The sequence below is a fragment of the Chelmon rostratus genome, chromosome 4, assembly GCF_017976325.1.
Source record: "Chelmon rostratus isolate fCheRos1 chromosome 4, fCheRos1.pri, whole genome shotgun sequence".
NCBI lineage: Eukaryota > Metazoa > Chordata > Actinopteri > Chaetodontiformes > Chaetodontidae > Chelmon > Chelmon rostratus.
This window is the reverse complement of record NC_055661.1, coordinates 1,453,755-1,479,912: the sequence shown is the minus strand read 5'-3', so window position 1 is coordinate 1,479,912 and position 26,158 is coordinate 1,453,755. Positions and strand designations below refer to the sequence as shown.

The 26,158-nt window shown below is 40.2% G+C and overlaps 1 protein-coding gene across 8 annotated transcripts in view; it reads left to right on the top strand.

Moving 5' to 3' along the window:
• Window positions 1-26,158, top strand: part of ptprfa (protein tyrosine phosphatase receptor type Fa) — a 324,162-nt gene that overhangs the window by 179,558 nt on the left and 118,446 nt on the right. For all 8 annotated transcript variants that reach the window (XM_041935252.1, XM_041935258.1, XM_041935257.1 and 5 more), the window contains exons 5-6: window positions 3,411-3,599; window positions 11,142-11,252. In XM_041935252.1, the coding sequence (XP_041791186.1) occupies window positions 3,411-3,599; window positions 11,142-11,252 (300 nt within the window). The remainder of the gene's footprint in view (window positions 1-3,410; window positions 3,600-11,141; window positions 11,253-26,158) is intronic.

Genomic DNA, 26,158 nt, shown 5'->3' with positions numbered 1-26,158 from the left:
AGGGAGTGGGGACTTACGGGAACTATGAGGGATTGAACCCAGATGCAGACACACAAGGGGGGCGCTTGATTCAAATAAATTTATTAAACACAATGAAAAAAAACACAACTAAGGAAACTATGATTAAACACACACACTAGGGGCAAGGGCTATACATACAATGAAGCAACACAGGGAAACAATGAATAAACACAGAGCACTCAACTGTGCACAGGAAAAGACTAAGGCAACACAAGAAACTAACACAAAACGTGGCGGGACTATAGACAAAGACAAGACTATGAACAAATTATCAATGACTAAAATAAAGAACGGAAAACGCTCCGGTAGGAGGAAGAAACAGACTATGAAAGACCTTGAACTTAACTAACAAAACAACAGAAACTAAATTCACTCCTGAAAACTCAGAGGAAAATAACACTACTTAGAGATAAAACTAAACCAAAGAACAATCTAACAAAGAACTCAAAATCAGCTATAACTAGAGGAAACCAAAATAAAAGGAAAACTCACAGGGAACACGGCACAGACATGAACACAGACAAACTGAGGGTTAACACAGACATTAACAGAGACACGGACATGAACCAAGATAACGCAACAAAATAACACTCACTGAGGGATTATGGCAAACATTAAAGATGGTGGAACACTAGCATGAAACAAGGTATGGACAGGAACAAAGACAAGAAACAAACTTACAGGGGCTGTAGCAAACAAAGGACAGAGACAAACCAAGGAGACAATAACCTGAAACACGACACGGAAATGAACAAAGAAAGCACAACAGATAACACTCACTATGGGGCTGGGGCTGTGGCTGTGGCTGTGGCTGTGGCTAAAGTATACGGCAAGGTGACAAGACAGCAAGATGACGCAGACCCATCAAAGACAGGGAGGAAGACACAGACTTATATACACAAGGAGGGATCACTAATGACACACAGGTGTAAACAATCAGACAATCACAGGGATGGAAAACACAGGAAGTAAAGTAACCCAAAGACACATAACATGAACCTTCAAAATAAAACAGGATGTGACAAAAACTGGGCAAAGACAACACACAATGGGAAACTTAACAAAAAAACGGCGTACATGGCACGGGTCATGACAGTACAACTCACTGTGTGGAACTTCTCTGGCTCATTTCTAAGTAAAGCAACATGTGGCCTGAGATTGTTGTAGCACTATAAACTGGGACCTGTCAGGGGCACTTTGTGACTGATGGCAGAAGCTGGAATTGTATCATGACATTGACAAAAAAAAACTGTATTGAACGGGAATTGGTAACTTAGTCTAAACTGAGTCTAAATAAAGTCTGTGTGCCCGTTTGTAATGCATCATCTTGCACTGACCTTTAAAGATCTTTGACTTCAACTTCTCAGTGTCATTTCTACGGTCACTTTAGATTGATCATCTTATTCAAAAATAAGATTGAGCTCATGGAATGTCCATATCCGTATGGCTTCACATTTTGGCAACTGGTACCATGAGAAGTCGTGTTCAGTTCACTGTGTTAGCATTCCTGTTTGCACTGTAACTATTCACGTACACACAACAATCACTGGATTCATTTTGATGCTGGAAATACAGTCTGAATCTGATTATTATCAGTGCTGACGTTATGAGGAGCACCTTTTAGAGAATACTGCTACACTACTGGAAAACAGTGAGTTCCATGATCCCATTAAATGTATGTCATGTACATTTAATGGGATCACGTGTGTCTTTAGATTTGACTGACTTATGACTCAAAGAAGGAACATAAGTGTTCAATCAGATTGTGTCAACTGGGTGACAGGTCATATTAGTGAAAAAAAACAAAACAAATGTTACTGCATAAATGGGGATGCTGTTCACGTCTGTTCAGAGCTCATTAATGGATGTTTCCTGTTTATGGCAAGTATTATGAGTGTGTAACACTAGCACGGAGTGCTGGAAGAAAATGAACAAATTAATCTTTTGTATTGATTTTTTTATTCATTTGGTCCATATTGGGTCTGCACTGGCACATACTGCTTCCAGAAATAGCCACAATCTCACATTTTAAGTCAGACACTAACAAATGCTCTTGCCATCTCCTGCCCACTTGGCTTTAATATGTCAACAAACTAACTACCAGCAATGAAAATGGAAGCATTGCAGTATGGCACAGTGTTAAAAAGCCACTCGAGTAGTGCATGACAAAGTTTAGCTGGCTTTAAGCAGTGTGACTGGTGACTGAGTGAATCATGTTTTCCCCTGGGGGTCTACTGTAGCTGTATGTGCTCACTGTGGAGACTGTTCAGTCCTACAAACCTGAATACTTGACTTGACCTGACTTGACTCAGCTGCTGCTGATACAGGCCCTAAGTTAACAGTTAACACTTTTATTCTCTTCAGGTTGGTTTATTGTAAAATAATACACTAGTTATCAGTTATCACAGTAAGCAAAGTAAAATGCTGAAGGACTTGGCCTATATTGGCCTGTAGCTTAATATTTTGGAAGTTGCATTACTTCCACTTAATACCAACATATCCCATTAGTGTGCTCCATACTCTCATGGTCTGAAAGATTTGTGACACCTAATATTCCAAATACCCAAAGAACTCCAAGGTCCAAAGTCTGACAAACACAACAGTCTGGCACCAGTGTCCCACAGTTGACCTGTTTATTGGAGCTGAAGGTGTTGTTTGGCTGGGGTCTATCACTAAGGGTTGGCAGTTCAATCCCTGACTCCTCTTGTCCACATTACTTGTGTCTGCCCACGTGTGTGAATGGACAATGAACAATTGTAAAGCACTTTGTCCGTTAAGGCAGCATTCACCGTGTTATTTACATCTAATATGAATCCTCTACAGATGTAAATCCACACATTAGGCTGTTTTCATTAATATTTATACATTGTCACAGCTAGTATGAATGGATTAATGGATGTGACAGCTACAAATAAGTCAAGTCATATTTGAGAGGGGATTGGAGCGGTGTGTAAAGCTCTGGCTGCTGTGATGTCTGTCCTCAGTAGCATGTACAGAGGTGTGGATGTGGATGGGATTTTCAGACCATGATTTTATTATGTTTCATCCATAATTTGGCACGACTGGCATTTGACCGCAGTACGTGTTTCAGATTATGTGAACATTCTTTCAGAATGTTTTGCACTTGGGATGAAATTGCATTGCCCTCACTCACACAGATCCATGACAAGAAATTCCATTGAAGGATTAGTCATGCAGAGTGCCCAGCAACATTTACATTAGAGCTGGGGAGCCTCGCAAGCTCAGGCTTGTGGGATGAGCCGGGAAATCTCACTACAGGGTCTGGGCTGAAGAACACATCTGATGCTTGACTTAAGTCTTAACTGTCATCTGCTTGTCATGTCCAGCTGTCAGAGTGTCATGTTTGTTTGTCTTTGTCTTTGTCACAGAGGACCAGATCCCACATGGTTTCCCCACCATAGACATGGGGCCCCAGCTGAAGGTTGTGGAGAGAACGCGTACTGCTACGATGCTGTGTGCAGCCAGCGGCAACCCCGACCCAGAGATCTACTGGTTCAAAGACTTCCTACCTGTGGACATCAGCAGCAGCAACGGGCGCATTAAACAGCTGCGTTCAGGTAAAGCACTCACCTCAACATGTTCACACACAGGTCATCGTGTTCAGCAAACAGCAGCACATGTTACACATGAACTTTACAGATAATGTAGCTAGCGTCGCTCTCAGGTGTGTGTGAGTCACACAATCATTGTATATGTACAATATAACACTAAAATATGAAGCCTGACAGTTTATTTTATAAATAATAATTTTATTAGGCAAAAGTGCTTGCTGCTTGGGTTTAGACAACACTTTAAAAGTTATTTTGTTAAATTAAAAAATGGTTTGGAAATATTTTCATTAGAGCTGCAACAAACCTTTATTTATATTATCAATTACTATTATTTGTATTATTCATGGACCTTATTAACCTTATTTATTCATTTATCTTTAAAAAGGAACTCAAACAATTAACTAATTATTAAAATTGTTGTCAATTTTTTTTTTGCTTATCAATGAATCAGCTGGTTGTTTAGACTGTATTTGTAAGAATTGTTTTCAGGGTTTGCATCAGCATTGGTCAAACTGCACCCACCACTAGAAGTGACACGGTTAATGTGGAAAGTTTTTGAACAGGATGATGCCATGGGTGCATCTCTTGAAAAGAGGCAACACAGCAAAGAACCTGTGCTAACTCATGTCCACAGCACATATGAAGCCAAATGATCATATCTGTCATACACTCACTAGACAGGCTGATTGGTATCAGTACACAAAGAATAAATTGCGGCACTCACATTAAAATGACAATAATTAGAAGAATTCTGTAAGGGTGAAATCTAAAGGTTGATTCATTTTGAAAAAGCAAAACCTACAATACGTTTATGATGGAACTAAATGATTCTTTCTTTGAGCAGGACATCACAGATTTCAGTAATTGCCTGAGCAGCACCTGTGTGGGAATACTGGCGTGCCAACAGTGTTTAACACAGCACAGACAGTGATGAATGCTAAAGCAGAGGCAGCCCTGTGAGCAGCTCTGTGAGGAGGTGGCCAGGATCCAGAGGAGCAGATAGGGCATCTTTCTCCACCAAACTAGCCGCCAGCTTGCAGCAGAACTGGCTGGCTTCTGGCTGAATAACCGAGCTCCGTACAACCTGTCAGCTGCCCTTTTGCTCACTTTCTGCGAGAAAATAGAAATGTTGGTTTGTTGCCAAAAATTACAAGCACCTACACAGTGCTGGAATGGCAGTCCAGGGCTACACTTTCTTGCCAGCCCTTGCAGCAAGAGTAAGAAGCAGATTTCCCATCACTGAGGGCCTGAGGCCCCTCCTGTGGCTTCTCTCATCTCAACACAGGCAGAGAGGAAAGGCTGAGGGACAGGCTCTAGGATATCATTGGCTTTGAAGTCCACTCTGAGGATTTTCCCAAGTCACAGTTGGGGCCTTAGGTAAGGACAAACATGCCATGTATTATTAAGTGAACAGGATGGCAATTTGTTTCAATTTGGTTCATAGGACCCTGTCGTCACATGCCGTCCCACAGCAGCCAAGCACAGATGGCTGGTATCCTGTGCCACACAAAGCAAGTGAAATATACAGCAGTGTGTAAAGTCAGGTCTTCACAATTATTCAGTTTATTTGTTTCAATGCAATTCAATATATCGAAGAGTGAATAGATTTGCTTATGAATTAAGTAGTCTTATTAAATGACATCAGTCCATTAAGAAGCACTAATAGCTTCATTTTTCAATTTGAGACCTTTGCTCTCTTTTGGAAAAGGGGAAAAAAAGCCTCTGTCTTCTGTTAGGGCTGTTTTGCTTGATGCAGTGAAAAGTCATTGTGGCCTGAGCCAATGGAAATAATGGGCTTGTGCAGTGGTGTTGTTGTTGCGTTGCGTCCGAAAGGGCCTTAAGGCTTCCTCTGGTGCTCAACTTTGTCTGCCGGCAATTATCACCAAAGCTTGTCCCATCAAAGAATGATGTGACAGTGAGCACTGTGACTGCTGGCCCCAGGATCTGATAGTCCAGGGCGACTGGGAAAGAAGAGGAGTAGTGCAGCAGGACACAGTTCTTCAGCGGTAAGCAATGCTGGACTGAAACATCAAGATCCTGCAGCAGTAGCTGTGTGTTCACAACGCCTGTCATTGAGGACTACGCAATCTTTTAGATTTTTAATTTTTCGTGAGTTCAGAAAGGAGAAAACTCCAGTGACCAGTGTGTGGAGAAAGCTTGAATTAGTTTGCAGCTATTGGCTGTTAAAGGGGCACTCCAGTGATGGAGCATTGCAGTTTCAGAATGTTCCAGCACTCTCAAAAGACTGATTAAAATGACTGATCAAAATCAAACAGCAAACACAGACAGACAGAGATATTCAGATTTTTATTCTCCAGCTTTCATGACATGTATTTGTCCTGAACCATTTGGCATAGGACAATGACCTCAATACACGATTTTCATCTTTTTAATGCACCCTATGAACAAAATAATTCAAATCACATTATCCTGATCTATTCTAAGTAGATCTGAATCTAGTTACTATTTAGACCAATCCTGCGAGGTAAGTCTTTCATGGATCTTCCAACTCCACGTCTCCAGTTTGTGACAAAGGCTTTCTGTTAAAAATCTGTAGTCTAGAAGCCTTAGCATATAATCCTGATGATGCCACTATGACATTGTTAGAGCCATTTTCTCAGATTTGACAAAGCTCGGCTGAGTAGTCCTCCCCATGGTGAGCACTGTATAAAATCAATAGAAGACCCCTTTAACAGCCAGTCAGATTAACATGTGATAGGATTTTGTGTTGATTTAATTAGGTCTGTGTGGAAAGGACAAAATCGACAAAAGCCGTCTCCCACCAAGCCCCAGTTTGATGCAGTGACTCATATACAAAGTTGCTGTGATGTTCTCAACTGAAATATGAGGACTGCCAATCCATCACTACATCCTTTTTTGATGGACACTACTGTAGAAGACAATTCTTTCAATCCAGACATTGTGAAAATATAATAAAGTCCTATTATTTTTCACAATGGAACCCCGAAACCTGTCATGAGACCCCGATTTCATGCTGAAGTGGTGAGGGATTCTTCTGGCTGTCAGACAGCTGTGGATGGAAGCCATGGCAGCTCTCAGTATTGCCCAGCCTGGCCCTCTGAAAGCTGCTGATGTCCCCTTCATCAAACCCCAGGGGCCACACAGCTTCCAGGGCCTCCCGTCTCATCACATATCTGACACTTCTTTGTGTTCCCGTTGACTCAACAGTGGCTTGGTTTACTAGCCGCATCTGCATATTAACCATCCCCCCGTTTGCTGCATATGACCTGATATGCCCAAATGGCACCAGTTACTAATGAAGACGTACAACAGGGATATGCAAGTTCAATGGAGGAAATGTTACAGCTGTGTCTCTAGACTGAAAAGGGCTGAACGATTAATGATTTTACACTGCAATGTCAGCGTGATTTTCAATTTATTAGAGCTGCAATTACAATTATAGAACTTATATAATTCAGTGTCATAACAAGCTAAAGGAGGTGAAAGGTTTTCCATCAGTTTGGCAGAGTTTTAATATACTGCAATACCCATGAGGCATGGCAGCTGTTTGCTTTGATTTAACCAGGAGTGTTTCATGCCCATCTAAACTATTATAAGTGCTCCAACTGTCCTTAAAGGAATGGCACTTTTACTTCAAACTGAAATGGCTCCTCCTACTCCATCATCCTATTTCAGACAAGTCACTACTGGTGAAGTAGTCGGAATCTCCCACTAAACTTCCAAGCACAGGATGTCATTTTTTAAACCTCATCTTAAACCCTCTGAATCATACATGGAAAGACACAGCTGTGATAACACTTGGTACAACTGTAACCCATTTAAAACAAATGTCAGTATTTAAATTGCAATAACTATATTGGTCATAATTAGATATTTTCCTCAAATTGTTCAGCCCTTAATAGTGCAAAGTAAAATGCTGGCAAAAGATCAGATGACCAGGATCATATGACTGTTATTTAATACATCTATAGTATACTCATTTTGGAGCTTGATAGTACAATTCTCCACCATTAAGGCAGTAACATCATAGAGTATTCCAGGACACGAGTGCGGGTTTCTTTGAATTGCATCAGAAGACAGCTTGTGTTCTTATCTGCCTTGTTACGGCAGGATGCAGGAGACAAGAAAAGCCTTTGGGTTAGAACCAAAACAGGCCTGTTGCTGGTGAATGGGGGGTCAAGTGCTTGATAGTCAGGTGCCGTCAGGGAAAAAAGCAGGTGTGGAGAATAGGGAGCTTTATGATTACAACGGGATGCCAGCCCTGTGGAGCAAATAGCCAGGTATATAACACAAATAAGCACCATGTGACAGTAAACAGCCACTTGCACAAATGACAGACTGGCAGTTGTAGCTGGATTGGGAATGCATACATTATTTACACAATTTTGTAGTTTTCAAGAGCTTATGTGGAATATTTTGTGCACAAGAAAATGGCTTTTACCAAGAATGCATATTGCACAGTTGCCATTTATGAAATTGGTTTTGGTTAAAAATTTGGACTTATTAACATTAACAATGCATATATATGGGGTGAGAATAGCAGTTGCTCTAATCTCTTCTGTTTTTCCTCTCCTTGCTCTCCTGCCATTCTTGTCTTTCTGTTTCACTTTTTCTCGTCTTCTCTATATACTAATGGTTATCTCTAATCTTATTTGCATTCAAATTACCTCACCAGGTGGTACACCAATCAGAGGTAAGAATGCTGGGTGCAGAAAATGTCTACTCAGCCTCCTCTCCTCCTCACTGCCCCCTTCCTCCATCGCCTCTGTCTTCCTCCTCCTGTCACCTCAGTGTGTCCCCATTTCCAGCTCTCTGTCCTTTTCACTTGCTCAGACACTTTCTCTGCCTCACCACATAACCGTTCCGAAGTGTGTTTACTTCGACAAGGGAGCAGTGGGCTAATGATGGGTTAGCATTAAGCTAACGGAATACATTACTATTTACAATGGTACAAATGGTACAATATTTAAGAACAAAAAGCCTTATGTTGGGAAACTAGGGATCATAAGTTGACTACTAGCGAGCTACACTTAATAAGTCATTTTGGGGTCTAACGTGTTTGGTGCAGTTTGTTCAGTTGGCCAAACTCTGCTCTCCAGCTCAGAAAAGTGGTGTCTGGTTCACCTCTAAATGGTGGTCTAGGGTTCCCCAGAAGCAGAATAATGTGATTCTGGTTGAATTTGTGACAAAAGGTATTGCCAACATTACTTACCATACACATACAGCATCAGTATAAGTCCACAAACACTATAAACCCACACCTTGAAAGGAAGTGCTCATCTTCACAGTGTGAATGCTGCACTAAGGGCACAGTGAAACCCATTTTGTGTAAAGCCAACTTTCTAAAAACAGCTTAAAGGACAAAATGCTGCTGCATTGTGATAGGTCCTTTTTGCATGGTATCAGGACAAAGGTAAAAACTTTGAATAAAATAATGAGAAAAAATGAGACATGACCGTTACAGCTTCAGAACTACCAGAGAAGACAAAGAAAACTTTCAAGTGATGTTAGATGTTACATGTGTTACAGATCAGCTTGTTGGCAGTTTCCATGATGCACCTGATAATAGGTTAACACTTTAATTAAATGTAGTTAAATTTTAGAGGGAATTCAACCACATGACTGTCACACAGTTGAGTTTGATTGCAAGTCAGATTAGAAACCCAGACCCACGATCAAATATCCTGTAGCATCACATTCCTCTCTACATAAATGTCCATTTACATTAGACTGTCACTTCTCCTGTATTTCACTGCCTACGTTGTGCCAGTGAGCCAGGTTATGGAAGTGAGTCCATTAGCACATGTGCAAAGGTGTAGTAGTTTGACCTCTGTCTGCACACTGCCCGTGGAAGCTGCAGAGAGAGAGAGAGAGCAGGTCCTCCATTACTGAGGGTCTGAAGGGCAGAGGAAGTTTCGGCAGGGTCCAACAATTTGTTCTTCCATGTCCAGAGGTCCAAGCAAATGCCCATCAGCATGCGTTTCTCTCCTAAAAAGCCTCTGCCATCTAGAGGTGCTGAATGTGCAACGAGGTAGACCTTCATCACAAACAGGAGAGTTTGAATTAGATAAATGGAGACAGAGATCCAGCTGCTGCTGCACATACTCCTCTTCACACTTCAGCAACAGTGTGATTTCATCATCATTTTGACATGGTGTTTTGTGATATGTAGGAGAAAGGTTTACCTACATACTGTGTGTGTGTGTGTGTGTGTGTGTGTGTGTGTGTGTGTGTGTGCGCGCGCGCGTGTATGCGTAAGTGCATGAGTGTGTGAGAGAAAGAGAGAGAGAGAGAGTTTAAAGACACATCTCAGGCAGAAGTCCTTGCTGGCTGCATCCCAGATGAAGGTTGCTCCTCCTCCATCTCTGGGCTGGCTGGAGCACCAGATCCAACAAGGATGTGGTCACACACATTATCCCAACTGCTGATTTTTGTTCTTTTCTTAATCAAGTTCTTAACATTGTGTTACAAACCCATCCCATGTTGCATTTCAGGATTGTATTCTGAAATATGTACATTTTTAACTTTTCATTTTTCACATTTCTTATTGTCTACTGCAGAACTGCATGATGTATGTCACATTCACAGCCAATATATAATATTGCATAGTCACCAAAAATACATTCATGTTTTCTATCTCAAGCCTAACCTTTCTAATGACGACTGAATATTAAGTGTTTGTATAAATGTTCTGAAATTGTTCTGAAATGTTTTTGGAATGAATGGATGTAATGGATGTAAATTGTGGTATCAGGTAAGTTACAAATTATATTTTATTTGTTCTTTCCCTGAAATGAAACTTCAGCACATAGAAGAAGAGTGGAGGTTAGGATTGGGAAAGAAAAGGGTTTATCCATTGGAAACACAAGAATATAGTGAATAGTGTTGCACTAAAGGCTTTGACCACTCTGGGTTTTTAAGTAATTGCTGCTCATTATGGATTTAAATGAGAAAGTGTATTTTATTACATCAACATTTCAAGTTATGTTCCAAAACTGGCAGGTGACCACAAATGTGTGGAAGGTCTTTTGATTGACATTCAAAATAACCAACCCCAGACTGCTGCTAATGACTATTTAGTGGAAAAAATATTAACTACACTGCTGGTGATCATTGTAATGACTGAATATATCACCAGTGGAAGAACAAGAATCCATCGCCAGCCTTGTCCTTATAAGCTCCTGCAGCCGGTGGAGAGGAGCTGTGTCACAGCTGTGTCATGACATTATCACTGACAGTGTTAGTGCGACACTATAGCAAGTAATGAGCAAAAAAAGTCCTGGGTCATCTCAAACAAGCCTTATAGGATTTAGTCATTGTCATAAGTTTTTAGATATAGTGTGGACGTCCAAATAGTGAACATAAAAGGAAAAAGAAATCCTGAATGCTTTTCTTATAGGTATGGAGGATCAATATGGGTTCATTTAGGGAAGTATATGGAACGTCTGTGTGAGACTAGTGTCGGTGTGTCTGAATGAGATTAGTCTAAAACCCTGACTGTCTGTGTGTGCGTGTGACGTTTGAGCATATGTACCTGAACTGTGACATTGTGGCCTCCCCCCTCAGGAGCGCTTCAGATTGAGAACAGCGAAGAGTCAGACCAGGGCAAGTACGAGTGCGTGGCAGTCAACAGCGCCGGGACTCGCTACTCGGCTCCGGCTAACCTTTATGTTCGAGGTAAGATCCCTCTTGACTCCAGCAAGCACCTCCTGCATCCTCCATTCAGGTCGCCACCTCCAACTGCAGCGTCCTCTCTCGCGGCGTCCTCTGCACCGATGCTCTGCCTCCCGACTGCTGATTGGAAACTAGGTCCCTGGATTGAACTGCAGTGAAAGTCAAACCTGTTGATGCCTGTCCGGTCTCTTCACACACTGTCATTTCCTGCTTTCTCTATCTCCCTCTTTTTTTCTTTTTCTTCTTTTTGCTCCAATGCCGTGTTGTTAGTTTGCTTGACCTACCTGACCTGACGGTGATGGGGGGATGTTTTGACTCGTCAGGGGTGAGGTAGAGGTTGGCTGCGGTTCTGCCTCTTTGTTTTGAGAAGGTAGGGGTGTACGTGTGGAGTCTTGCCTCAAAGAGAAGCTGACACCTTTGCTGTTGTTGTACCTCCCGTGTGCGAGAAGGCAGGGGGGAAATTCCCCCGAAAGCGGGCTGCAGTCGGCTGAATGTGCTGCAACAAAAGCCAGCAGGCTGAAAGCAAACCTGCGGGTTCTCTGAAGCAGGCCTTGTCAACAAATAACTCAATTAGCCTCAACCAATATCCCAATCTCAAAGGCAGTTTTCAAAGCATGGGGGTGATTCATTACTGCTTTAGTCTCTTGCTCATTTGGCATTTCCACTGACAGTATTCTTTGATGCAGTTTGCCTTCAAAGCTTTTGCATACTAGTTACTAATCTTTAGTGCTGTTTTACCAGAGCTGCTTTATAATATTTTGGACTATTTTGAACATTTGTTCAGAAATCAGACTTCAACCCAGTGTCACACATTTCATTATATCTCCTTGTCTGGTTGCTGTAATCATTACTCTGTTCATACTAACCATGAAAGGGGTCCTTTCTCAGAAAGAACAAAAAGAAAATTGAAAATGCTGATGTAATTTTCTTCTACTGACATACAGTATGTATTCTTTATAGACTTTGGGGGCTTTATTTTAAAACTTCACTAAATCAGTTTTTGTAACTCAGTCATCTCCCACTTTACATTCTGGTAAATACTGTACATGTAGAGATTTCCATGTCAATTATTTGTGCTGTTATGGTTACTGAAAATGAAACTCACTTATTCACTCACTTCTACACCAGCTTCTGCACTGCTGCCACTTTTCTTTATCACTGTGCCCGCACACACATACATACACACACACACACACACACACACACACACACACACACACACACACAGGTTGGAAATAGTGCTAATGATACGCAAAACGCTGTATAACTAACAAGGAATTTCATACTAACAAGACAGTAACTGTGAAAGATACCTGCTTGATTTGTCTAGCACGCATTGCCAAAGCCTCATATTAGCTTCAGCTGACTTTTAAAATGCTTTTTTGTGCAGAACAAGGCCTTTGATTTTGTGCCCCACTTCTTACAGTGTAGTCATGCCAGTACGGACAGCAGGAATGATTGCAGTGACCAATAACGTCTTCATAGTATATATGACATTTGAGTGCTGTATTAAGAAAGACTTAAAAAAATCCAAACTTACTTAAGACTTACTATTTTATTTTATTTTATTTTATTTTATTTTATTTTATTTTATTTTATTTTATTTTAAGTCTGTTAACCAGTTTGGAAGTGATGCAGTGTGAAGTTGTCGTGCTGATACATTTCTTCAGTGTTTCAAACCCGTCTCAATACCAATGTAACCTAACAACAACCTGAGGCAAACAATTCAAATTTTAATGTCTTATACATGTGAAGTAAAAGAGCCATTCCTTCTGACAGAGTGGCCTGTGTGTGCATGTATGTGTGTGAGCATGTGTGTGTATGTGTGTGTCTGGGACATACATATGTCGAGCAGATGTACATTTTTAATTTCTAACTGTAACAGATGCATCAGCTTCCCAATAACACATCACAACACTCACACCCCAGATAAAAACTGCCGCTGAGAAAAAAAAGAAAAACACTTCTGAAAAAACATCTCTCAAAACAAAAGCTGCATTTTGTTCTCTGCTTCTACTCATGGCTGATTTGTTAAGGAAAGGTACTGCAGTTGTCAGAAAAAGAAATTGTACATACTTCATCTTTTGCAAGAGGCATCCTCCACCGAGCCAAACAGAGCCGTAGCCAACAAAGTCAGAATATGAAGAATGTGATCTGTGATTTCTGCTTCTCTTTTCAAAGTTCCTGTCTGTAGTGCTTTAATCTCTAACTTCTCCAGGTGTGCTAGTAGCTCACGTTTCCATTTTCATCTCCCAGTGTGCAAACACTGCAACATGCCATATGTTGCCAAAGTGTGTGTACGTGTCGTCTTTTTGTTATCTATATTTCTCCTCATCTTTCTGTAGCGTGTCATGCATTTTCCTTTTGGTGCTGTTCACAGGCTATATGTTTCTGTTCGTCTCTCAAATGCTTATCCTTGTATCAACACACGAAAGCAGCTCTTTTTCATTGCTTTATGTGCTTTGTTTGCTTCTATTGCACAAGTGAGAGAGTATTTGAAGTTTTCTCTGCTGTGTGTGTGAGCGGATGTTTGTGGATGACGTTGCTCATATACAAGACTTTACTTGGAGCAGAGAGATGGTCCCTTGGTCCACTTAGTCATCGAGAGATTAGCATGTACACACTGTAGATAGTCGCCTCCATTGCTGCATGATAACACCTTCATGCTCTTGACTGAAGGCTCCATCATAACATTTTAGTATCTACTATTTTATTGTGTATGGAAAAAGAGAAAATAACATAAAAATGCAAACAACTTTAAAACAAAATGGTAAGTAAATGGAGAGAGAGACTGAATTGTGTGACAAATTTATTACAACTAAAGGTCTGATTACTAGCTTTTTTTTTAGAGCTTTAAACATCACAAAAATTTAAAAGGAACTTTTGATACAGAACTGTGACTCAACTCTATAACATGTCTGTGATGAAAAAGGTAATAACAATAAATACCTACAAGAGGTCAAGTGTCCAAAAACCAAATAATAAGAAATAAATTATGAAAACTAAGATAATAAGCTTACACATTCTATTTCCCATAATGCATAATTTGGCTTTTAAAAATTGTGGTTACTTATTTTTTTAATGTACAAATGTATCTTATTCCAGTTGCTCGCACCACAGACCTCACCATGTTAGTATGAAACCTTGCAGAGTGAAAGTCAGCAGCTGTTGGTCTGGTGTGGTGGGAGTGAGCTCCTCCAACCCTGAAAAGGGGGTCTTTGCAATATTCAGTCTCTGCACTTATAAACCTCACTGAGTGGTGGTTGTACGTCTGTCTGTACCATATCAGACCACTCAGCTCCGCAGAAAATGTTTGACATCGCTAAAAATTCAAGAACATTTACGTTACTTCTCACACGTTAGAATTCAGTGAGGAGTATAAGAAGTGTCAGTGCAGAGCAGACCTGTAGCATCATCACACTACACTACACACTACATCATCAGTCAGGCTCAGGATAGTTTCTTCACACGAACAAAAACTGATGAGTCCTCACTGCTGTATATATCCAACAAGTTACTACGATCTCTAAGAACTCGTGGTTATGGTGTAACCTTAAAAAGAATAACTCATTCAACAGCAAAATGTGCACGCTCCTACATCACTATACACAAGACATAAAAATCTGGTTTGATATTGAATACTGGAGGGGAACTCAACACTATCTCATTAATCAAGATCTCCTTCACAGCATGGGAATTGGAATATGAGTAGATGGGATATATTTCAGCAGCTTAATCAAAATACAGTACTGTCTGTTAAAATAGTCTGATGATTGTAGTCACTGCCAGATCACGCTTCAATTACTTTAATGGCAGTGTTCTCATCTGTTAGTGGGTAAGTGGACCAATGGGACAGTCTCCAAAGCTTTTCAAGTATTCCTCCATAGAAATTCTGAATCTGTCCTCAGTTATGACTGGGCACATGCGAATAGAAGTACAAATGTCCAAGGTGAGTGTTTGACTAGTCCTGCCAGGGGCCATGTTTATGTGCTCATTGATTCCAGGGCTCGCTGTCAATGGGCAGAATAAATGTGAGCTGTAGCACGCTGTCTGCTTTGTGTGCTTAATGAAGTCTGGTTGTCAGCAAGCATTGGCCTCTTCACTGCTGTCTTAACTCACAGACTCTGAAGGGCTCAAACACTGCAGTACAGGTTAGGTTAGGGAGGGCAATGTACAGGTGCTCACTGGAAACACTGGAATAGTGTTGTTTGTTCCAGTCAGTTAGCACTGCTGATCTTATTTGTTTGCACTGCATTAGTACGTGTGTATGTGTGTGTGTGTGTGTGTGTGTGTGTGTGTGTGTGTGTCAGCCACTGCACTGCACAGGCTATTGTCTTTACTGTGATTTTTTCACTCGTTAATGGATAAGCAGATATTTGCCTGTTTTACTCTCTTTGTTTCTCCTTGTCTTCTTCCTCCTACTTTTTATTTTGCCCCTCTTGTTGTTTATTTTTTCTTTTTCACTTTATCTGAAATCCCTCCATCATCATTGCACCCCACCATCCAAAAATACAATCCAAATCTCACCACTCAGATCAACGGGAAGGTTGGTTTTTTCACTCTTTACCCTCTTAAAGCCAAGGCCTGGCAGACTGGAGCCGTGCTGCGCCGGCATCTCGCTAGGCGCCTCAGGCCCGTCCCGGCCTCTCTCTCAGGACCCCAATCCCACAGTGCACCCCTCCCCACCCCTGACACCCACCCAAACCCCTGCTCCTACAGTGTATGCTGCCTTGCACCACATCACATATTGCTCCGTGCAGCCTGCTCCTCAGAAATTTTGTGAAATGAGCATGGTTTAAAAGCCAATAATGTTTCCTCTGCACAAAAAATGGCACAAACATTTCCGCACCAACACAAGATTACACAGAGGCTGTGACACTGAAACGCACTGACAGAAGTACTAACTGTGTTCAGTGAAATTTCTTCAAAAGAGTGACCAAACCTCAAGTATTACAACTATGGAAATATTAATACAAGTAATTAGCTAATTAAGCTAAGTTAAACTAATGAATGAACATTAGTTGCTGTCCTATAAAAAAATAGTTCAAATGAGGTTCACCTCAACCAACTACAACAGTGAATCAGTGCATGAGTAAAAAATGATCTCATGATATTGTAAATAATAGCATGTCACAGGGGACATTTTTCTGCATGAAGTACATTACACTTACATACCTTTAGTGAAGAACATTTTCAATGCAAGGCTTTCATTTGTCACAGAGTATTTGTAGAGTGTGGTATTAGTAACTTTACTTAAGTAAAGGATACAAATGCTTCATCCACCACTGTCTGTGTGTGCACAAAAATATATATGAATATTTATTCCTGTTGTCTGCATTATGGAAGATACGAGGCAGTTTTTAACTCTTCTGGATGTTTTAGAAAAGTGAAAGACATGTCATTGGCATAAACAGTGAACAGGAAAAATATGTCAACATAGTGCTTACAGTGTGCACGGTTTGTTGTGAATGTGGAGATTAGCCTGGACTGACTTAGACTCCAAGCCTGAATTATTTTCCCAGTACGCATACTTAAATACCCCAGGTTCACACCTCAAACGGACTGATTTAGCCTCGTTCCAGACCTCTGAGTCATCCTGCCCATTCACTCTGTTTCAGCAGTTGGAGAAAGCTGAATAATAAGGAGGGAGGAGGGATGTAGGAGGGATTAATGATTGTTTTACATTGCTACTACCCACGGAATGTTAAACCAGTATGGAGGAGATGAGTGCAGCTGCACGGGTTAAATTCAATCATAGCAATAACTGTTTAATCAGCACATGTCTTTAATTATTGTGAAAACTGCACCCAGCAACCACTACCACAGCATCTGTGTTGACTGACAGTGACCTGCTACTGAGTAGGGCCATGATTGGGACTGGAAAAAATACTTCTAAACTCAACTGCTCCTCCAACTTTGCAACTCTGTAAGAAGCTCTGAGGAGCAGTTCAGCATCCTGTGTGACCATTCAGTAAGCTCATGCATGGATTTGTTAGGGATGGTTACTCTTTAACAAAAGCCAATTTTAAAGTTGTTCTTTCCCAAACACTTGAGAGATTGTAGTAATGTGTCCAGTGTGTACTGTTGTCACACACCTCACACCTCTCTTGGTGAAGGAATATAATCTTTACATCATTTGTGCCTACAACATAATCTGAGTTCAGAGTTTGTGCTCATTTCACAAAATGTTGTGACTGTTAGTCCCATGATGTCCTCTGCAGCATGCGGATCACGTTTTTATTGTCTTGGTTGGGCATGGCTCATCCCAGCTGTCACCTGCTGTCTGACCATCGTTTCACTGAGCAGCACTGCTTTTACCATGCTCTCCACTTATCTGTGTCTTCTAGAAAACTGGCCAGCAAAATAGGCTCAATCAGGCTTACAGCGTTCTCCGAGACTTACTGCTGGATGATTGATAAGAAAACATGGAGGAGCTCAGAGACTGAGAGGGGGGTGAAATGCTATTGGAGAGAACTGCAGCCCTAGCTGAAGTGTTGGTGGTGGTTCTTGGTACACTTATTCTACTTCCTGTCTGTAGTTCAGAGAATACATACAGAGACTTTTCTTAAATTTCAAATTTCAGTTACAATACTTTGTCAGTTTGCACTTCCTCTCAGGAAAGGATGTGCTTGATTCTCGTTGCCTGAAACAAGCCACTGGAGTTTAGGTGTAACACCGCGTAACACTTTCCACTTTGATTTTAGAGCTGCAGACTAGAGAAGCAGTGGCAGAGGGGACGGTGAAGGAGAATGAATTGCTTTAATCCTATCAAACTCAATTAAACCACAATTTATCCAAAGCATTCTAGGAAATAGATTAGATGTTGTTATTTCTGACACAGTACAGCCAAATATTAACTCACCACATAAGGCAACAGAGCTCTGCATATTTACAATAGAATCTTTAGCTATCCTCAGCATGACTTGGATCTAAAAATGTCCTCATGCGTTGAAGTGTGCAATATCTGCTTTCTGGATCACCCTGTTTGTCCAGCGATCAAAACCCAATAGTCAAATTCTGTCTGAATGGGTAAGTATGCAATTATTCTACTGACTTCATACTTGACTAAACATGCGTAAAATAATATAACAAGCGTAACATATCTCAACTATTATTAACTATTTCACTTAATTCAGAGCCATAAACATTAAAAACACAGCACTGAGACTGAGAAATGAAACTAAACTTCTTCTGTATGATCCCACCAGAAAGCTCCAGTGCTCAGTGTAGAAGTGTGTAAGGGCTCAATCAGCCTCTCGTAAATAGGCATCCAAATCTGTCAGTTTGTCTTCTAAGACTCCATCAGCTTAATGCTGCATGCAGATGTTGCATATTTCATCACATTTTGTCATTTCCATTTTGACTGATGCTGCCGACAGCATGTTGCGACTCGATGTTGTACAACAGCAAAACCTTTTCATCGGTACAGATTTATTCCCACTTCTGCTTTCCATGTTGAGTTGCTAGCCAAAGAGTACCTCATGGTTTGCTGTGCCACCTATTCAAAGTCACCTCACGTCAAACAGGAAATGAGAAAAAAAAATTCAAATGTCTTTATTTTTGACCACATGATATTGATGACTTTTCATTTTTTTCAGAAAAGATGAAATTGAAAAAGTCAATGAATTGGATTATGGATTATTTATGTCAGGTGAAAACTGAATGTAAATTGACCAAGTTCAACTGGAAGTTAGCTCTTCTGTGAGGCAACTTGCGCTGCCTAGAGTAAAGTTGCATCATCCTGCTCCAGTCGTCTCCTCCACAGACTTTGAATGCTTTCATGTCGCCCAAATGTTTAGTGTGTCTCTGGGAGTTTATTATTTCAAAGAGTTAAATGGAGATTTGTTCTGTGTGGTCCAAACATTATTGTAGAACATGAACAATTCTCTTACAAGTCTGTCACCACAAATTATGCTGCATGCAAAACATTTCCAGCTTGTCATTGCAGAAACTTAAAATATTCCTTCAGGTTGGACTTGAATGAGGAACTGAATTAGGAAGATTGCTGAGATGGTCAGTGTTTCTGAGATGCAGTTTGTATTTCTCATGTAATTTTGTATCCTGCCTAACATGCTGCAAGTTTACGTCAACCCAAAAGACTAAAAAGAGAAAACATCCCAGGTCTTCCAGTGTGTTTAGCTCTGGTCATGTGCTCATTGTTTGCCCCTCTTTAGAGAAACAATAAACCAATCACAGCTTTATAGATGGGACTAAGAATGGAGACATCATCTTCTTACATGGTTAGCTAGCACTGCACCCAGCTACGTCCAAGACAAACAAACAGGGAAACTGAGACTAAAATACTGAATGGTTGGAGTTTTGAAATAACAATTCAGCTTGATTACCAGACTAGACTCACAATGACTAACCCTAACCCTAGCATCAAGTTTACTTTGCTGGCACTTTAAGCACCCCAAGCCAATTGTCATTTTGCTGCTCGTTATAACTTCAGGTGAGCTATAGAGCTGAAAACTTCAACCTCCACAAATCACACCTAATCTATCCTGAGAACTCCAGGTTAAAAAAGTACCTTTCTTTTCTGCTTTTTTTTTTTTTTATGCCATTCTTGGGCAGCCATAGTGAAGAAGCAGAGAGGTCTCTGACTGTCTCTTGATTTATAACATTACACCATTTATGACATCAAAAATACATACGTAAATAAACAATCAATACTGTTAAATATGCTAAATATAAAATAATGTGGTGAATTGTATATTATTTGAACAAAGAAAAACTTCCAGACCTGTATTTATCTTTCTGTGTTTTACAACCACACATGCTGTGTGAATTTTTAAAGCTCAGTAAAAAGATTCTGATTGCTGTAGAATTGGAGGAAAATATTTCATGAACTTTAGACTTGAAGCTGAGCCCGGTAAAGACAAAAGCTGCTTCTACTGGAGATGCCATTCACAGCATTTTTCAATTCTATATGCTTAATAATGACTCCTGCTGTTAGCATGCTGCTTTCTGCCCACGTGCACTGCTGCATGACTTCCCTGGCAATGCAAGATGTTTGCTTCCCGATCATCTTAGCTTCTCTTACAGCTCCAACTGTTTCTTTGGCAGGATTTTGCTTCCCAAATATTCACTTGGCCCTCCTTCCCTATCCCTCATTTTCCCATCTTCTTTCTCTGGCATGCCAAAAAAAGATATGAGTTTGTCTTCATTCTAACTATGTGCTGCTCCTGATGTGTATCTGTTACTCTTGAATGTCATCATGATGACTGAGTGGCAAATTCAGTCCCTCCCTGGCGTCTGTACCACAGTCACCCATCCATCATTGTGCAGACCATAGGTAGCACTATTAACATAACATTTAACTTCAATAAAGCATTGTCATTGCATCGTGACATCGTCCATGTCCACAGGTAACGTGATGGCTTGTAACTGTTGATTCCCTCAGTGCTGGCCAGCACAGTGACACCATTCAGCATCAGAACTATTGTACTAATTATCAGCAAGCAGGCATGTCAGTGTTACCTGACTCAATCTAAAGGTCTCATATTCACCTAGCAAGTGCAAATTAATCAGTCTATACACACACACACACACACACACATATATATATATATATACACACACACACACACACACACACACAAACACACACACACACACACAACATGTGGACTGTAGATGAGCCAGGACCAACCTCTCCAAGCACTTCATAGTGGGAGTGAGTGCTAAACTCGAATGTACAAAATGTTATAACATATGCAGATGTTAATTCACAGAATCTGAAGATACGCTGAACCTCTCATTGTACACGTTCCTCCTTCCATCCTCATAACTACAAAAACAAAAAAGACTTGCAACTAGACATTGACTTTGCTTTTTTAATGCCAGTGAAAAGAACGAAAGCACACTGGCTTTATGTGCTTTTAAATGTTATGAAGACCATTGAAAGTAGCAAACACAACTTAAGAGTTAAGCATTTATTATTTGTACAAATTTACTTTACCAACAGTTACTCTGTGTAACATTTTTAAATGCCATTACATTTGGCTTAAAGCACAAAGTTTAGGACTTGACAAGGACTTGTTAGACTTGGATGTTTTGGAGTATTTGTTGTCAGTTGTAAAGCTATGACTTTGTTTAGTCTCTGGCTTCTTTTTAAATTGTTTTTAAATCTACAAACTGTGCATTCATGGACAAACAGTGGACGGTACAGTCTATAAAAGCTGTACATTTGTCTCTAGCTGAGGACTGTGAATTGTATTCAGCACCACAGCAGGCTGGACAGCTCCACCTCGTTCTGACGGGGGTTTACTCTCAGCCCAAGATGAAATGAACATGAACAGATGATCCACAAGTCAAGTTAATTTGAGGCTTACATGTTCAAGTGTGAAAAACAGACTGTACTCTGAGAGTAGAATTAGTTGTAAAAATTACTGCTATTACTCTTTGATAGATAATCTTAATGTCATAGGGACAGTATGCTGTGCAAGCTGAAATCTATCTCGCATCTCAGAACATCAGTGTCAAGTGGCAGGCCCTATGTGAAGGGATAATAAGGAATACAAATGATTTGGAAGGAATCAAAATTCATTAATAAAAAGTAACTGGCAAAAAGGAAAATTCCCATGACCTTGTCATGTAAAATTGAAATGTTTGCTGAAGATTGACCAGGTTTAATCCAGTATTCAGAGTCAGTACTTTGGAGAAGCTGCTGATGTAACTGCTGGCCAGCTGAGGCTAACACATCCTATTTTAGTGCCCTACTTGCTCCACTTTGCAGTGGTAGGCATATAAACAGGTAATTCCAACGTTTTGATGTTTATCAGTGAGATCTCTGATGTATCACTGGCTCAAGTGTTTCCATTTACCAACACACTCACAGAGCTTCGTCACTCCTCTCTGTTGGCGTCAGAATTTGATTTCTGTTTGCATCCTTCCCTGGTACATCAACATTAAAATTAAAAGCATATTTATAGTTGTCAGAGTCCATCTTGCTTGAAATGATTCAGAGTTCTAAGCAAATGTGACTCAGAAACACTTCCCACATGGCAACTTAGAGCCAGGCCACGTGTGTGTGTTGGAAGATCAGTGGGGAAACATGGTCTGGCTTTTGCTGTGCACCTGCTGAAAACTTACTACCGATATTAGATTACTGTCCCGTTTACTGCCATGCAGCTTGACATGAGAGATTCAGGTTCCCCAAGAATTTTTAGGTTAGAATTCAACTACTATCCAATATATTTTGCAGCAGGCACCTGGTAGTTCAGTGTGTATGTCTTTAAACAGATTAGATAACCGTTTTTATAATTTAATGTACAAAGTTAAACAGAAAGTAATCACACAAAAAAAAGGTTAAAAAAAATTTATATTAAATATTCTGTGACATTCATTAATCTGTGTGGCAACTGATGATATCGCAAAGCTTCTAGTAATGATAATGCTTATAATTTTAGAATTATATGACTATAGCTTGAGGTAGCACAAGAACACTGAAGATATGATAATACCATCACAACCTCATTCCAAAAACGTTGGGACACTGTGTAAATGAAAACAGTATGCAACCATTTGAAAAAACAAACTGTTAATTGACAGTTTTACAAGTGTGAGCCAATTTATTAACCTCCTTTATCCAATCATGTGTTCACAACATGATGAACCTCCCTCCATCCTCACTGTGAACCACTGAGCCTTTCCAGGATGCTCCTTTCATACCCAATCATGATATTCCAAACTTGGTTATTAAAAATTAAATGAAGGATTTGATTTTCCACAGTGAGGTGGCCTGTCTCTGTTTTCATTCTGGACATATGCTGACTATTATTTGCAGAGATCAAACCCAAACTTCAAATGAAGAGGTGGGCTATTTGAAAAATATGACCTTTTCCAGGTTCATACCTTTTTTTTTAGGTCTGTTCTAGAATAGATTTACATGCATTAATGTTCATAAAATATATATTTTACTGTCCATTGCTGTTGGACTGCTGCTGTCTGGAACGCCCTGTTTCAGCTGCAGTCCTCCTTAAGGCCTCCCTCGCAGTCTGCTCTGATTGGTCAGCTCACACATGGCCAGTGTTGTTAGCTTCCAGCTAGCTGAACTTCTACCATGAATCTGATCCATATTAGCCTCACCCTCACTGCAGAGCCGACCACTAACCTTATGGCTTTGGAATGAATTAGTGCAGTTTGACCATTTCTTTTTCATACATAGCTATATTGTTACCTTCAAAGCATTACTTTCAAGTGAATTCACATACCACGCCACAGGAAAGAGAACAACCCAGGCATAATATAGCCTCTTTGAAGTCAGAGCCGTCTGCATGAAGTAACAGTGAGTCACTGGTATTGATCAATAATGGTTCTGACTCTGAAAATATATGTTTTTGCTGCCAGGTTTTAAAAATCTTATTTTACCTTTGTGTAACTTTAATCAAAGACTCAAAATAGACATCCAGCAGCATCCTGTGACCAGCCACAGTAAAATAAAAACCAAAAGCATTTCCCCTGAGCCCCTACCTAACTCATTTGACAGTTTGCCTCCAAATCTTCCTCTCCCCACTAGTTTTCCTACCCTCCTTTATCCAATCCATCCTTTCCCAGCCCTCTGCCTCCTCTCCTCCCTTCCTCCTCTTCCTCTCCATCATGTTCTCCAGCACTTCTGCACAGGAATCTGTCTTAATGGCAGCCATCTGCATTTCACAGCCTGCCACTTCCCATGCCAACAGACAATGCTGTTCTTGTACGAACAGCACCCAAAAACTGCGTACTCTCCTCTACCACAGTAACATTTAGCCCACGCATGCACTCCAAAACTTGCTGAATGTTGTCAGTCATTGTTCAGCCAAACATACTGTATGTACTACTAGTGCTACTCCTCAGCTCTCAGCTCCAGCAACATCACTTCTCACATTACATGAGCTTTTTCTACACAGAGAGGCAGAGTGATAGAATTTGTAACTTGCTCTTCCCCCTCTGCAGTTACACCAAGACAAAAGCCTGAGAAAAGCCTCTGATCCACAGTGTAAGCTCCTCACACCCATACTTCAGCCTGCAGCCTAAATTACACTCTGTGAGTCAGGTTTTCACGACTCTGTGCTCAGCTAAGTCAAGACAGCTTCACTTATGCAACAGATCTGTCTACATATTTAATGCTCACACAGCACTGTTGCACTAATTCAAATGTAGTGTAATGAGGAAGCAGATCTCAGGGGAGATTTCTAAGGAAGATGGCTAACAATAGTGGAGAATCCTTCAGTATTTTCTCTGCACATTCTGTGCCTCAGCATCAGGATGTGATGGAAGTGCTCCCGACTCTCTGTGAATTTTAATCCCTGCAGCCCAGCAGGAAACCTCAGATACTCCAGAGAAATCCAACTGCACACCTCAGGCAATTTACTCCATTTCCAAGTTAAGATGGCTTACCCTAATTTAACATCTTGTAGCAAAGAGCTTGCATAATATCAGGTAATACCATATCAACATCATGGGGCTCTGAGAGGGCAAGCCAAACTAATCCTTTGGTCCCAGGCTGAAGTAAAGAGTTCCTGCAAGAAGGCTTTTACTGATGAGACCAAGATGCCTCTGAAAGGGCACTTCAGACATGAGGCGCATCTGAATACGTCTAAAGGCAAAGAAGACAACATCTACAGTGCATTTATTATTATTTATAGTGAATTATGACACATTTATAATGCTAATAACTACACTCAAAACACACCTGCTTTATATCCACTATATCAACACTTATGAAACAATAAAGATGTGACTTATAATGAATTATAACTTCAAGGGGTGCTTTTGATTAGTCATTAACTGGAGGTTGACTGATGGGCTGATAATATGCCTACATATACCTATACACACCTCAGCAATCAACTGTAGTAAGGACTCAACGTATGCTTTAATAGTCCATGCAGTGTAATAAGTCATCATTGTATGTGCTAAGTGAGGTTAGGAACATATGCATCCCTGTACTAGTGGACAGATATGCATGCATTTGCTTTTTTGTGCTTTATTTCAGAAACTAGACAGTTGTGCACCACTATGCAGCACAACAGTAAAATGCATTACACTTTACCTATCCACCAATAACAATGAAACATTATGATGAAGCACAAATTGTTATAGATGTATTTCACTTCATTTAACATATGCTATTGTATTGATTATTAGAGCATACTATCCTTCCTACAGTTGATTGTTGAGGTGTGTGTTAGTCAGTATTGGCAGCCATAATGTATTATAAACCCCATCAGTCAATCTGCAGTTTATAACTAGTCAAGAACATCCATAAGAAATTTGAAGTTGATATTCTGCATCAAAAAGCATTATGTGTGTTAATGGGTGTAGTCATAAAGCATTATGACTGCATTATAATTATTTATGAATTATGAATGTCCTCATAACACACAATAGATGTGCTCTTCATAGGAAGTGTTAACAAATCACTATATCTGAACATTTTGAAGTGGGGCATAAAGCTTGCCATCATAGAACAAGATTTTTTTTTGTTTTCCATTCATTGCAATTCATTATCAAAATCTACTTGCAGAGACTTCAGACTTACAGACTTACATGAGGTTATCCATGACAGTGAACATAATGCCTACTGTAGTGAGAGCTACATTATTTTTGGGTGGTAATCCAGTGATTAAAGCAGATTGGCTTGACATGTTTCTATTGTTAGCAATGTTAGTTTTCACAAAGTCAATATAAGACATGCTCACTGATGATGCATTACAAGTCTTTACAAATTGATTTTTAATGAATAAATCCACTGGCCTGCTTGGAGGTAGGATTATGGGTCAAATCATGCAGACGACTGGAACTGCCATTTAATTAACAATTAAACAAAAATAATAAAAATAAAAAAATAATATGTATAAATAAATAAAAAACTCTCTGAGTTTTGTTTCGTAGACCAAAAGACCAGTTGAGCATTGGATTAAAAC